Below are 16,349 nucleotides of genomic sequence, written 5' to 3'. Positions count from 1 at the left end.
AAGTTTTTCTTCTCAGGCATTTTATCAACTGGGCTGCTCTTCATTGAACTCTTCATTGAACAATCTCCTTCCTAAAATGCAGTGTGTGTGTGTGTGTGTGTATTTTCTCCCGCGTCAAATTGGAATATATGTATTTGCAATCAAATCATACATGGTTCACGTACAGCTTGTGTTGTAGAAGACATCTGGATTCTTTTCACATGGCCTGCTGCCCAGTGTGTACTCCCAATTCTAGTTCTTTCCTCCCAAATGTGGGATCTTGCATTTGATGAGATTCACATTGCTGGTTTTTGCCTACTGTTTGCCAGCATCTTTCTGTATCTAGATATCTTCTTCTAAGGCAGGGATCCCCAACCCCCAGTCCATGGACCAGTACCATGCCACAGCATGCAAGCAACCAGGCTGCACAAACAAGGAAAGCCGCATCCACGGGATGCAGGCAGCACACAAAACCATTCACCCTCCATCTACAGAAAAACTCTCTATGGAACCAGTCCTTGGTGCCCAAAAGGTTGGGGACCTCTGTTCTAAAGTGTTCCCATCTATCTTAGTAAAAATTTCAGAATCATATTTTCAAACCTCTCATCCAACTCACTTATAAGTATGTTGAACAGCATACAGCTCTGAAAAGAACCATTGTACCCTTTCCTCCAGTCCAAATAATGTTTATTTACTGGACATCCATGTAATGACAGCAAGGAATCCAAACCATTTTTTGAAAAATCTGAAAAATTTTATGCGAACTTTGTTGAAGTCAAGGTACAGTGTATGCCTTGCAATCTCATGGCTAACTGAACTTGTCCCTTCATCAGAAAAATATGGGTTTTGTTTAGCATGATTTACCATTGATAAAGCCATGCTAATGCCTATCAAGCAATGCATTTTTTTTCTAATAATCACTGTTCAATCACTCTGTTCCAGAGTTTTGTCTGGTATCAGCATCAAGCTCATTAACCTTTAATTAACCATCTCTCTCTCTCTCTCTCTCTCTCTCTCTCTCTCTCTCTCTCTCTCTCTCTCTCATTCTCTCTCTCTTGTTATTAGTCTCTTCTTTAATCAATTTTCTCTTTAGGTCTATTTAAACACATTGATTTAAAGTCATGAACGTATAATGTCAATTGAATTTAAAAAATTCAAACACTATATATACATCCTATACATCTTCTTTGTCTAACTGCAAAAAAATAGTGATTATTTGATTTTAATACAAAACCTATTTATTAACTATGAATGGATATAAGAAAAATAGATTTTAGAATCTCTTTAACAACTTAGCATTCTGCAAATATATTAGGTTATAACCCCAATTATCATACTAGATAGAGATAATATGATTTTGCCAGTTTATCTGGAGAACAGATATGTTTTCACATGTAAGAACCGGCAGTTTTATACTGCCTTTCTAATAAAATAGATAAGGATATTTCAGTTTATGATTATGTCTAATTTGGCTAATGATTAATATTTTGATTGTGCCGTGTTTTTTATAGGTTGCATGACAAATTATGGATGATACATTAAGAGGTAAGTTATGAAATAACTCTAAATTAGGTCATATAGATTTCAGCAATTTTGTTTATTGTGCCCAAATCGTGGTTGCCCTAAGGAAAAGCAAACAATCTGCTCTTCTTGAGTTTGGGCCAGTACAATTCAGGACACGTCATGCTGCCAGCTGTGCTTTTCCTAATTTATACCTGAAGATTTATTTATTTTTTTAGTTTACGAAGAAAAGAACTTTAACTGTGAGGAAGCCCAGTCGGGAAATAATTACAAATAAGTACGCTTTAAGGACAGCTTCCATCAGAGGATTGAATCCTCCCTTTCTTCCAATATATTTAGGAAGATCAGGAACCCCTTCTTGGCAATTTTGAGAAATTCACAAAAAGCTACGATCCAGAAACCAGGGAAGCTCCATTGCATATATGAAGTTATATAACACAACAATGTGACTCTGAGGCAGCGTAACAATATTTATACAAATATACATTCTACGGTCCAGTCTCCCAAACCTTAGCTAAATTGCCTTTTAAAACAATTAAGATAAAAGTTCTGTCACTGGCTGTGATTTTCTGTCAATCAAAAATAACCTTAAGCTGAGAACAGAGGATCAGATGATCAGAAAATGACAAATGTTACATCTATACACAAAGAAATAAAAGGGACTGAAGACTTGTCCAATGGGATTCAGTAGCAGGTAAGGCACATTAGAACAAACTTTAAAAGAAAAAAATAAAAGACAACAGTATATGGATTCAAGCCAGGATAGAGATGTTACATAGCCATAAAAATAAGGTACCACTTTAGTATTTACTAAATCCACTAGTAAATACTAGTATTTAGTAAATCCACTTTAGTATTTACTATTATTATTACATATACAAAAATGTGGAATCATAGTTCTTTAGCAGTTATTAGCCTTCAAACACATCACATTCTTCCCAAGAACCTAGGATGTCATACTATATCAGCATAGCATATGTGTGAATCCAAGCACTGTGGCTTTTTATAATTGACAAATGGAAATTTTATAATAACAACAACAACAATAAAATTGGAAGGGATCTTGGAGGTCATGTAGTCCAACCCCCTGCTCAGGAAGGAAACCCTATACCATTTCAGACAAATGGTTATCCAATCTCTTCTTAAAAATTTCCATTGTTGGAGCATTCACAACTTCTGGAGGCAGGTTGTTCCACTTGTTCTAACTGTCAGGAAATTTTTCCTTAGGTCTAGGTTGCTTCTCTCTTTGATTCATTTCCATCTATTGCTTCTCGTCTTGCCTTCAGGTGCTTTGGAGAATAGCTGGACCCCCTCTTCTTTGTGGCAACCCCTGAGATATTGGAACACTGTTGTTTATATGTTTTGGCCTCCAGTCCCTTAATTTTGTGAATGTGCCAATTTTCTAAGTGTAGTCCAAGATTTTGTTGGTATGGCACCCAGTATGCCAATAACTACCAAGACCACCTTGGCTGGTTTATGCCATAACCTTTGGTTTTTGATTTTCAAATATTGATTCTTTGTCTTCTCCAATTCTTTGTTTTCTATTCTACTATGCCCTGGTATTATCAATTATCCAAACTTTCTTCTTTTCAACCACAATTAAATCTGGTATGCTATGAGCCAAGATTTTATCAGATTGTATTCAGAAATCCACAATATTGTAACCTACTCATTTTCAACTACCTTTTCAACTCTATGTTCCCACCAATTTTTCATTACTGGCACATGATAATTCCTACAGTTAGGCCGTTGAAATCTTTTTGGTCACTGTCAGGTTGTGCAATTTTCTGTCAGAAGCTGAGTATATGATCTATTGTTTCTTCTGTTTCTTTGCACAATCCACACTTTGAATCATTTGATGATTATTTTTCAGATCTGCCCTTGACTGCATTTGTCTGAATAATTTAATTCAGTAATTCAAATAGTACAAATACCTTGAATAATTTATTATTGCTGTTCTTACTGTCTTCATTTTTATTACAATTTATTGGCCACCAAACTCCCAATGACTCTGAGAAGCTTAAAAATAAAAAAAACTGCAAAAGCAAAAAATAAATTACAAGCAACCTCAAAAATAAGATATAATCAGATATATCTTATAATACAGGCTCCCTTCACTCGGCCACAAAGCCTAGAAGAGCACCCAAGCTTTAATAGCTTCCTGAATGTTATCAAAATACTCAAGGGGAGGTGTAGATATGCCAAAGGGCAGGTGCTGCTACAGAGAAGGAACATTTTCCAGATCCCATAAGGTAATACTACTTGATTGATGGGACTCTGCCCAATCTCACCATACAGGCAGAAACAACAGAAGACTGGTGGTTCTTCAAATAAGTAGGGCCTATGCCATGAAGGGCTTTATAGATGGTAACCAGCAGCTTGAATTGTACCTCAAAGTCAATTGAAACCAGGAAAGGGGAACCACCATAAAACGGTTCCTCCCACTTTCCATCTTTGCAGCTAGTACAGAAGGGTACTGTGATTGACAGTACTGAAAGCCACTGAAAGATCAAGGAACATGAGGATGAATGCACAATCTCCAGTGCATTTCCACTCAGTTCACTCACAAGTGTGGCCAATAATATCTCCCTATAATGACCCAGCTTGAAATCTGACTGAAATGGGTCCAGATAATCTGTGACCTTCACGATCCTCTGGAGCTGAAGCCAACCATCTTCTCAACAAACTTTTCTCAAAAGGGAAGATAGGAGGTGAATGGAAATTACCTAGATTCAATGGTCTCTTGATGAGGAAGCACAGTACAGCAACCTCCAAAGCTCAAGGGACAACCACCACCCTCGAAAAAGTAAGTATCACTGTATGGTTACCTCCCAGACAGTCTTGACTAACCAAGAGAGACTTGGATCTACCAAAGAGATGGCTGAACATACAGTCTGGAAAAACGCTTGTTCTAGCTGCCTATGTCATTATAGATTGCCTAGGTTTCTCATTCTACCTTTCCCACTTCTTCCAACTAATCAAACTGATGTCAAAATATTTAGTAGAGGAATTACCATCATGAATCTGAGAGATTTCTCTACTTGAAATAAGAAATAAAATGATATTAACAATATTAACAATAATTACTATTATTTTCTACTGCAATATGAACAGTTGAAAATCATCTCAAGATATATCAAATTGTTAGATTGTATTCTAGTAACTTTTCAAGGGGGAGAAGGGAAGTAGAGAAACAGAATTATAATCCAGGCTTACAACCATTTTCTCATTCATTCTTTTTGATTTTAACTTATTTTTGTTCAAGATCAATTCAGCATTTGTTACGGTGAATTGGAGCATGCTGTAAGTTCAAATGTTTCATTTGTCCACAGGCCACTAGTTCTTTTTAATGTTGTCAGCCCTAAAGTATCCCAGCTATATTTCGACTTTATAAAAATCCATTTATTTCCATTTTCAAAGAATTACTTTCTAAAAGAAACCTGGTACAGTACAGAAAAAAAGTTCCATTTGAACTTTTCTATCCCACATGGTTAGTAGAGAAGTAAAAAACCAAAACAGGACCAATTATGCCAAACCAATCTTATTTCATTCTTTGATAAAGTGACTAAATTAGTAGACCAACAAAATGCTGTGGACTTAGTATATTTACATTTCAGTAAGGCATTTGACAAAGTAGACCACAATCTACTGTACTTCTTGGTAAGCTAGAAAAAAGTGAAATAGACATCACCACCACCAGATGGATTTGTAGCTGGCTGACAAACTGTACTCAATGAGTAGTCCTCAATGGTACTCCATCCACAGGGAAGAAGTAAGCAGTGGGCTACCATAAGGCTCCATCTTAGGCCCAGTGCACTTCAATATCTTCATTAATGATTTAGATGAAGGAATAGAAGGAGAGCTCATCAAATTTGCAGATGACACTAAACTGGCAGGAATAGCCAAACCCCCTAAAACAAGCTCAGGATCCAAAAAAATCTTGATAAATTTGAACAATGGGTCCTATCCAACTAAAAGAGCCGAGGTAGCACAGCAGTTAGAGTGAAGTACTGCAGGCCACTTTAGCTGACTGTGTTCAGCAGGTCAGCAGTTCAAATCTCACCGGCTCAAGGTTGACTCAGCCTTCCATCCTTCCGAGGTAGGTAAAATGAGGACCCAGATTGTTGGGGGCAATGTAAATATATATATACATTGCTTACTGGTGTACACCGCTTAGAGAGTGCTTGCACTTAAAGCGGTATATAAGTCTCATAAATAAATAAATAAATAAATAAATTTTAATGGGGAGAAAAGCAAAGTTTACATTTAGGCAGAAAAAAAATCAGATTAGGAGAGACCTAGTTCTAAAACAGTAACTGTGAGAGGGACCTTGGTATCCTAGTAGATGATCACTTGAATATGAGCCAGCAGTGTGCAGCAGCAGCCAAAAAACTAATACAATTCTGAATTGTATAAACAGAGGCATACAATGAATATCATGCAAAGTATTAGTACCGCTTTATAAAACCCTAGTAAGACCACACCTGGAATACTGCAACCAATTTTGGTCATCATACTACAAAAAAGATGTTGAGACTTTGGAAAAAGTTCAGAGAAGAGCAACTAAGATGATCAAAAGCCTGGAGACTAAAACATATGAAGAACGACTGCAGGACTTGGGTTTGGCTAGTCTAAAGAAAAGAAGGAATAGGGGTGAAATGATAGCAGTATTTCAATATTTGAGGGGCTGCCACAAAGAAGAGGGGATCAAATTATTCTCCAAAGCACCAGAGGGCAGGACAAGAAACAATGATTGGAAACTGATCAAAGGGAGAAGCAACTTGGAATTAAGGATAGACTTCATAATAGTGAGGATAATTAACCAGTGGAGCAGCTTGCCTTTAGAAATTGTGGGCGCTCCATCACAGGAGGTTTTTAAGAAGAGACTAGACAGTCACTTGTCTGAAATGGTATAGGTTCTCCTGCTTGAGCGGGAGGCTGGACTAGAAGACCGCCAAGGTCCTATTCTATTCTATTTTATTCTATTCTGTTCTGTTCTGTTCTATTCTAATTAGGACTATCCAAAAAAAGAATTGCCAAACATCTTATGTGTACAGGATGAGACAAATGGAACTAGAGTGGTTATGGATCATGCTTATCATACACATATTTTATCTACACATACGCTGTAATTCTTAACCCAGGAACTACTTTTCCTGAAAAGCTTTCTGATATGATTATTTATAGGACAGAAAGCCTCTGGAGAAGAGCCAGTGCTTGTCTCAGCTTGCATGGCATTTTTATAGAGGAAGAGCTTGAACTCCTATCACTCCATCATTCATTTTGAAAAGTAAATCAGAATTATGATAAACACTAGCTGTTCTTTATGCCTAGTAGCAACTGTCCCACCAGGGATCTGTCAGAAGCAAAACACCCACAAGGCAGGATTTGTGACAAAATTTGTTTATGCTCCTGTCTCAGAAAAAAATGGCACTGATATTCTACTAGTCACTAAGAGGGCTGAACAACATGATGTTTGCTATATAATTAAAAGAGGTGCCTTAGCCAGGTTGTGCCCAGTTCTGCTTTATACTATGAAATATATAAGCAACTTAAACTTTCCTTCCAGCCACTTTCTGCAAAATCTCTCCCCAAAGGTTGAAAAAGATAAACTTCAACTGGTGACACTAGAGCAGTGGTTCTCAACCTGTGGGTCGGGATCCCATTTGGGGTCGAATGACCATTTCACAGGGGTCGCCAAACAAGGCTGTCCGCCATTTTTTCCCCTTTCTTTGGCCACGCCCCTGGCACCCAGTGATGTATAAGTGGTTGGGTGTCATCACAACATGGGGAACTGTATTATGGGGTCGCAGCATTAGAAAGGTTGAGAACCACTGCACTAGAGAGTTGTCTTTCAAAATCCTCTGTGGAAAATTTGGCAAACCAAATGGGAAGAGAAGCGGCCTTCTATCTGTTCATGGTGGCTACCATCTGTTTATATTAACACAAAAAAATAATCAGAAGAATAACTATGCGCTACACTTTTCATCTCACATTAAGTCATAACGTAGTTTGCTTATCTTTTGCTTAGTGTAATTTGCAAACGACTTCATGAATAAACTATAGTTAGTTTAGGGCAGAAGCCTACCATTTGGACTCACGTTGTTTTCTTATTGACTGTATGCCTACATGTGATATACAACAGATGAAGACATTGTTTGTAATTTCTTGGATTTAAAAAAAAAATGTTTTGCCGCACCCAAGCTCCATTCTAAGCAGTCTATAAAGATGCAAGAAAACTGCAATTCAAAGGATTTTCTTTAACACCAGTCCCAATTACTGGAGGAACCTGTATTCTGGGATTTGAAGTCTATGCTTCTTGAAATTGTTAGGATTGGGAAACAGTTATTTTAGACCATTCAACGTTTCATTCTTAATCCTTAAATTGCTTATGCACTTAACCACTGATCTGTATTTTCACCATGCCGAACAATTATTTTCTTACCTACACTGCCTATACCAGAATAGCTAGATTCATGCAACGTGTGAAGGCACCATCAAATAAATTTAAGTAAACTAATCTGAATTTATCCATTAGGTTCAGACAAATCTAAAATTCATCTGTTGACAGCTTTGTGACCTCAGCTCTTCTAGCAAATCAGCTTTCTCAGATGCCCTGAGAAAGAGTGTTATTAGAACACAGACCAGCTTTTCTCCATTCCAACTTTTTTTGTTATATATATTTTTAAATAGGCTTATTTATAAGGATCTCAGAATTTCAGGATAGGTGAACGTAGCAAAGCACTGTATAACAGGCATAGCACACAATTTAATCTACCATGATTAACCTTGTCCGCAATTTCCATCAACATCAGAAAATGTGGAAAAATGTGTAAAAGAATAACACAGTTGGAATGGACCCTAGAGGTCTTCTAATCCAACTCCTTGCTCAAGCAAGAGACCGTATCCAGGGATAGGCAACCTTAGCTCTTTTATGACTCGTGGACTTCAACTCCCAGAATTCCTGAGCCAGCCATGCTGGCTCAGGAATTCTGGGAGTTGAAGTCCACGAGTCATAAAAGAACCAAGATTGCCTACCCCTGCCATACACCATTCCAGAAAGTAAAATCACCCCATTCATAAATTAAGGACAGTACAAAATGTTTGCTATGGAGGGAATAGCTTTAATTGGCTATTTCTTATAACTACCTGACAGTGATGCATTGTCATTGTTCAGCCACTGACATATTGGAGATAATAATGATTGAAAGTCAGAGCTTGCTGGGCATTTTGAAATATCTGATCAATGTCTGCATATATGCATTTGGTTTATTTTAATTTTTACTTTCAGAAGCGGATATACTGTGTACATATGGTAAGTTCTGATAGTTAGATCTTCCAAAACAAGAAACCCGTTAATACTTTCTACCCTGTTTATGGGAAGCCAGCATGTTGAATGACTTGGTTGATATCTAAATTGCAAAGCTTTGTGAGGTTATCGTTGCAAGATGTAAGCTGCTCCAAGTAAAACTGCATTTCATTAATATAGAATACTATACTTATCAGTGCCTAGATAAACTATTTTTTTTCATCTGTTTAACATATTTCAAAATCTCTCAACCTCTTTTTTCATGGAACTCTAATCAACCATAAACTCTTACATTCTTAAAAGCAAAATTATTCTGTGACTAGTAAAGCCTCCCTCTGTGAGAGTATGAAAGAATAGAATAAGTATAAAAATAGTTTATTGTTAGATCTACATAAAATACATCAATTTTAAAATGTGCCTTTTCATTGTAAACTGTACTTGGCAAAAATTCCAAAGATTTTTTTAATTATATATTTACCACAAAGCAATGACAATATGCAAATGTCCATTTTTTTTCTCTAGAGAATTTCTTTTCTTTTAATCATTGTAGTTAGCAAACATAAACATTAATGATGCATATTTATATTTGTTTAAATCTGCTTATCAGCTAAGATACCCTGTATCTATATCAATCCTTCCTGACATAATTCCCTGCTAGCTATGTTATTTTGTCACCTATTTTATTATTCCTGTGTTTTGCTCAGTTTTCACTTCTAGAATAAATTTGGCTGCTGCCTAAATTTGAATGTATTATTACAATACAACTGAACAAGGACTTTGACAAGAAACAAATCAAATGGTTATGTCTACCTCTTACTCAAGCATATAAAACCTGATGGCACAGTGTTATAAATGCTAGACCTAATGAATAATATTTGGTTGTTAGGAAGAATTCCTGCTAAGTAGCCTTTGAGCAAACTATGGATATGATTAGGACAGCTAGGAGAAAGAAGGAGTTGTTAACATGCTACCATGCTGATCTTTCAGGAAGCTCATACAAAGTAGTCTTAGTCAAGGCAGACTTTATCATGTATAATTGATAAAAGTAATACAAGGACATGCTGTGCTTCCTTGCTGTACACAAATGCTCTGTGGAGGGCAAAAAGATCTCACCACTATTAGAGCATTAAGTGGGAAATCACTGCAATTGCAGGCACTGGAAACAACAGGTTTTTGTAATGTGAGAAATTATTAATTGTATTATTTGAGATTTGTAGCCCAAGCTTTGTTAGAGTTAGAATTTCACCAACAATTCCAATTACTTCTGGTGAGGACATGATAAGCTGAATGTCCTTGAAGGAGCAGAGATGTTGCTGCAGAAATCAACAACCAGAAAGAAAATTCTGGCCACTTTCAATCTCTCCAGAGAAAGGAGAGATCGTGAGATTGCACTTATACACTCAGGACAGCTGTCCTTGTGAGTGGATTGCAGGAACCAAAGTTTTTGTGGTAAACTTATGATTGAAGCAGCTGAAAGTCAAGTTCTATCAAGCTCATAGCCATTAACAGAGGCATCAGTCGAGCCTCATTTTTTAATCACGTTTGGAATTATATTTTAATTGCTTTTCAACTATTAAGAACCTCACGAACGAAGGCAAATATACATATCCCATGATAACGTTGCAAGATCGAATCTAGGTCGGTCACCAGACCAGAGGTTTACTCTTCCGAGCCGTCAGACTTGTGCTGGAGCCCATCTTCAGGAATTTCTCTCTACTGGGATATGTGCTTTGGGCTAGTCTGTGAGTCGTGTTTATATGATGCCTTCCTAGTGGTTGATTGGTGTGTTAATGGCTGGCAAATTGGCTGTTGTTTCCTTGTGCTGCCAAGCCCATGGCTCCCAAGTATCTGATTAAATCAGCACTGCTGTTCATTGACAGGACTATTAAGAACCTTTATAACATTGAGTTTCTTTCAATCCTTGGAGAAAGAAGCACTAAGGACAAGATTAAGGGCTTTAAAAGAAGGAGGGGATAAACAATAAAAGGATGGTTAGAATCTTGATTTCAGAAAGTTATTAACAGATTAAAGGTCCAGAGAGATTGGAAATGATTTTGAAATTAATTATAAGAAAACTTTCCATGGGAAAATAAGATAGGATTTTGAAGGTCTGACAATAGAAGGAACTAGGAGGAACTATAGATTATAAATAAAGAAGAACACTTAAATTCAACTCACTAATACAGAATGGAGCAAACTATTTTAACTCTGGATGGATTCAAGGATATTTGGGAACAATGGATTCAGAAATTAATCTTAAAATTGTTTATTATGGTAAAACTGGATTTAAATGAGGTTATAAAAGTGAAACAAATTTTACTGGATAACACCAAGACTGAGACTAATTCAAATGTGGATCTATCTCTCTATCTCTCTATTCTGTTCTGTTCTGTTCTGTTCTATTCTATTCTGTTTAAGTGTGCGTCATGTATGTGTTTCACTTTGAGAGCGGGCAACTAAATTTCATTTTTGATGTGTGCCATTGTGCCCACAGTATAAAAATGACAATAAAGGTTATCTCTTATCTTATCTTATTTCATATTTCTTAACCACCTATCTCCTTCGGATTTAATAATGACGAGTTATAAGAATGATATGTAAAAAGATGTTACAGTGGATATACAAATGAAATGGCTGATATCTTAATAACTAAAAGGGATATACAAATAATAAACTACAAGAATGACTGGGGAAAAGTTCTTATTTTAAGTTTATAAAAGAGATTTGTTAAAGTTCCAAAGGATTTTCAGAGAAGAAACAAAAAGAAAATGAAAAGAAATCAAGCTCTGAGATATTATTTAAAGTGTTTAAAGATCAAGATTGTTAATACCAAATGGAAAAAATACAAAGTTGGTTTATTTGATCCAGGTTAAAATATTTCTGGTAACCCAACCTTTAATAACCTTTTGCTGACTAGGATTGAATGGCAAAGCTCTAAAGATCTGGAAAACATTTTTTTTGTTGTATTTTTAGAATTAGCAATAAATTACTATGTTAAAGTAAAGGGGAGGAGTATATATAAAGGGGAGAATATGTATTTTATTTAAGATTAAAATATATATCTTCCTTTTTGGTAACCCTTAATGAACTGTTGCTGTCAAGTTTTAAGAATTTGTTTATAGAAAAGAGATGAGATGCACAAAGAAATGATTGTTGTATTCTCAGAGAAGGTGATAAGTTATTGAAACAATATTATTTACTACATTATTTTTTCTTCTTTTCTATTTCTCTTTATGTTTTCTTTTCTGCACTTTCTATCCCTTTTTTCCTTCTTTTCTACTTTTTTAGTTTGCATTAGTTCCAGAATATAGAACACTTTCTAAATACTTTGGTCTACAATTGGCATACAGCTAAAAGAGAAAGACTTCAGAACATTTAACAAAAAAAATCATACTACTTACCAACTATTGCTAGATTATGCTCTGAACCACATGCAATCTGCAAAACAAATGATAATAGAATAGTAAACTGAAATACTAAACAAGAGAATGTATCCTAAATGCACAATTTTAGAATATTATACATTTTATATTATACATTGATGATAAAAAATAAACTTGGTATTGAAAATCATACTGCCTCTCATCTTGGTAATGATATATAGCAATTTTAGCACAGGTAATCTAATCCTTTTTGCAAAGAAGTCCAATCTCAGGGGCAATACCACACAATGTATAAAGGAATATTTTCTTATATCTCTCTACAAAGTTGCAACCAAGGAAGTTTGCAGGAAAGTGATTCATAATGAGTACAGACAGATAAACAGACAGATATATCTTCATATATTTTAAATATATGCCTTTATATATACATTTCTTAAACTTATTGATCAATTTTGTATACCACAATAATTATATACTAGATTCTTGATAATTAACATTAACTAACTGTAATACGTAACTATTTTAAATATAACAAGATTGATAAATTGCAAAAACTGACTAACCAACCACATTAAGACATCTACTCTGCCATTCCCATAAACTTTCTAAAATAACTCTGTCTTTACCAATTTCATCTACTTCCCTCATCTTTGACCATGAGGGGCTCCCACTAATTTCTTTCATGATGTTGATCCTCTCATGAGTTGATCCTAATGGTATCTGCAAGTGAAGCCATTTGGGGCCTTATAGGTTAAAAATAGGAGTTTGAATGTTGTGGAGATACTATTAGTTCTGCAACATATTCAAACATATATTTAGGGTTTTTATAGTTCAGTTTTTATTCTTGTTGTGAACCATCCAGAGTAGTTTTTTTTAAGATAGGCAGCTACACAAATCTTACACAGTACGTGCAGGTAGTCCTTGACTTACAACCGTTCATTTAATGACCCTTTGAAGTTACAGCATTTTTCACACTTACAACTGTTGCAGCATCCCCACGGTCACATGTTCAAAATTCGCATGCTTGGCAGCTGGCATGTATTTATGATGGTTGCAGTGTCCTAGGATCATATGATCACCTTTTGCAACTTTCTGACAAGCACCATCAATGGGAAAGCCAGATTAACAACTTAACAACTGCTGCTAAATTGGTGTTACTGATTTAGTGTTACTAATTTAAAAAGTGCAGTGATTCACCTAACAACTGTGGCAAGACAGCTTGTAAAATGTGAAAAAACTCACTTAACAACTGTCTTGCTTAGCAGCACAAATTTTGGGCTTAATTTTGGTCCTAAGTCAAGGACTACCTATGAGTAAGTAAGTAACTAAGTCAGTAAATAGATAAATAAATAAATAAATATTTTGTGTGTTTTCATTTTAAAGCAGTTAATATATCCCAGTCACTTATGAAGTTCTTCAGATTTGCACTGAAAAATGATCCTTTGCAAAAAGAATGTAAGCCACTAAAATATTTGAAGGATAGGGATGAAAAGAAAGTGCCCCATATTCTGTCCCTTTCGGACAACATTAAGAAAGTGAAAGAACATAGAATGTTATCTATATTGAGAAGGATGAGCTATGAGAATAATCAAGATTTTATTAGATTTCCTGCAATTTTTCTTATTAAAGCACCTGATGGCATCAAGAGGAATTTTCACTGTCCGACAGAAGGAAAAAAAAAATCACTATTCTGGTGATCCTGAGGGCACACACCTGACCTCAACAACTCTCAGAAAAAGTGATAATGATCAGATGACTGCAAGAAATAGAAATTCTTCTATCATCCACCATTCAATCAGAACTGAAAAAAGCTTCTTGGATGGGGAGCGAAACATTTTCAAGCAAAAACAAAGCAAATCCAGTTGCTTTTTGAAAACGTATTTTTGAGAGAACCATGACCTGGATGACTGAAAGTTTCCATAAACAAGGGGAAAAAAATACTTAAAACATCTTGAGGGGATTAAACCTGTTTTTAGTTTTGTTGCTATGCTTATTCCATCTGAGCCTGCTGAGCTCTTTATGTCTAGCATAATAAGAATTTGCTTGTTCTACATATTTTTTCCTTAGAGCTACAAGCAAAAGATTATAAACTTTAGCCTTCTTTGACACTGTAGTTTATTTTTTTCCATTTCCTTGCTCTCGTTTTTTTTTTCTCATCCATCTTTGCTATCTAATTTTCTATTACTCTGTCTATGGATAACCACCAAAATATTTTCATTTCTTTTTTCACCTTGCAGAGGGATAGGCATTTTAGAGGGATTCAAGAGAGAGATGACCAATTCAAGAACTGGAGTAAATTTTATTTTCATCACAGAAAGAAACAATGTGAAGCATTAATACTTTTTCAGCTGCCAAGAACCATTCTGATAGAGATGAGACATTTAGATGTGAGCTGCTTTACAGCTGTAAGATTGTGAAACTCTAATGTTTTTTCTATGAATAAAATAAAATAATCTAGTTTTCTACAATAGTGTGTCTCTTCAATTCCTCTAAAAGAACTGTCCAAGGTATCTGAAAGCTCAGAAGACTAAACCTCTGGTTTTGGTTCTTGCAATAATAGAAAGATAAATCTACACGTCCTTTTACAGCATTGGATTCCCCAGCCCAGTCCAAATAAGAAAGCACGGAAGGACCCAATTAACAATTAGGTCAATTTTTTAAAGTGTCTTGCTTGTAACATCATGTTTCATTTTCTTTTCATTTTTCAATTTAACATTACATCATAGTAATGTTACCTCATATTATTAAGACAGTCACCGTTTATTTATTTTTATTATTAAATTTATATGTCACCCATTTTACTATCCAAGCGACTTAGTTATTGTTAGCTTGTTTGAATAAATAAAACCATTAAAATATTATTACATGTCATTCAATTTTCTGAGACCTATAACTTATATGTTTTGGTCATCCTATGGAAAGTCTGCATACAGCAGGTTGACAAAAGACAATTTATACTAAAGCAACTGTTAAAATTATTACAGCAATTATAGTTATTGGCTTCAAATCTTATTTTAAATATAGTATATACAATGACACCTTTAAAAGTTTTGGTTTTGCTTTTGACAGCATCCTATTGACTTCTTTCCTCTCTCTCTCTTTAGGACAAGCAAGATTGTCTAATGGATGGGTATAATTATTCTGGCCATGATGTTATTTACTAGAATTACAAAAAAGATTAAGCTGCACGACTTAAAACAGCTGCTCAGACCAAGCCTATTCAATAGGAAGTATGGATGTTGGATAGCCAGGCTGGCACAAAGCTGGGCAACAGCCAAGAATTTTGCAGTATTTAGACAAAAATAATAATGTCTTCCTAGCTAAAAACCTTAGAAGAAATCATAGCTACTTTCAGATAAAATAGGATTACTGAGCTATAGCACATTCAAGCACATGAGTTAATTCTATGTGGAAATATTCGCCCCACTGAGAAATTCCCCTGATTGCAAAAGGTTAAAAGATGAGCAGGCTTTTTTAAAAATAAAAAAACAAGTCAAATAATATCTTTCCTCTCATGAAAACATGCCAGTCTGATTACCGGTAATTGCTAACATAAGGCTTAAAGATAAATATGTGTTATAGTGAGACTTTAGCAGAATGATCCCATCATCCCTAGACTGAGGATGATTTGATGTGTAGTCCAAGAGATTTAATGGGCTCTGGGCTAGGACAGGCTGACATCACAAAGCTTTTTCAAATCCTTTTAACTGTTTTCACAGCAGAAGCACCGTTGCCAACTTTGATCTCCCCCCCACACACAAAAAAATGGCAATATTCATTCTTTTCAGAGGTCTGCCTTCTGATGCCTACAAGACTCGGCTTGCCAACAGATGCGCTGAGCCTACAGAAAACTGGAGGGAGAAGAGGCACGGAGGAGGGTGGTTTGGTTTTGTTTTTAATTACCAAAAAGAATAGTTTCTTCATGATCCAAGCAACACCATTAAAGAGCTATATTGTGGCAACATGTTTCCATAATCTGCAGTGTCTGTGAAGCAGAACCCATATGGTGGAGGGGTTGCACACACAATACATGTACAAAAGCAGCAGTTTCCATAGCAACCGAGTCACAGCAAAATGTATCAGGACAGCTCTTCACCCTCTTACCAATTATTGGCTAGCATTGTATGAATCAGCTGACACCTAGTGTCTGTTCGAAA

The 16,349-nt window shown here is 35.6% G+C and overlaps 1 protein-coding gene across 2 annotated transcripts in view; it reads right to left on the bottom strand.

Annotated features, from left to right (window-relative positions):
- The window catches only part of SERGEF (secretion regulating guanine nucleotide exchange factor), a 77,465-nt gene that overhangs the window by 29,753 nt on the left and 31,363 nt on the right, over window positions 1–16,349 (bottom strand). For both annotated transcript variants that reach the window (XM_039350807.1, XM_039350809.1), the window contains one exon: window positions 12,211–12,247. In XM_039350807.1, coding sequence (XP_039206741.1) covers window positions 12,211–12,247 — 37 coding nt within the window. The remainder of the gene's footprint in view (window positions 1–12,210; window positions 12,248–16,349) is intronic.

Source organism: Crotalus tigris, unplaced genomic scaffold (genome assembly GCF_016545835.1).
Source record: "Crotalus tigris isolate CLP2741 ecotype Arizona unplaced genomic scaffold, ASM1654583v1 scf7180000018354.2857554, whole genome shotgun sequence".
NCBI lineage: Eukaryota > Metazoa > Chordata > Lepidosauria > Squamata > Viperidae > Crotalus > Crotalus tigris.
The sequence above is the reverse complement of the archived record's forward strand: the minus strand, read 5'-3'. Positions and strand labels throughout refer to the sequence as shown.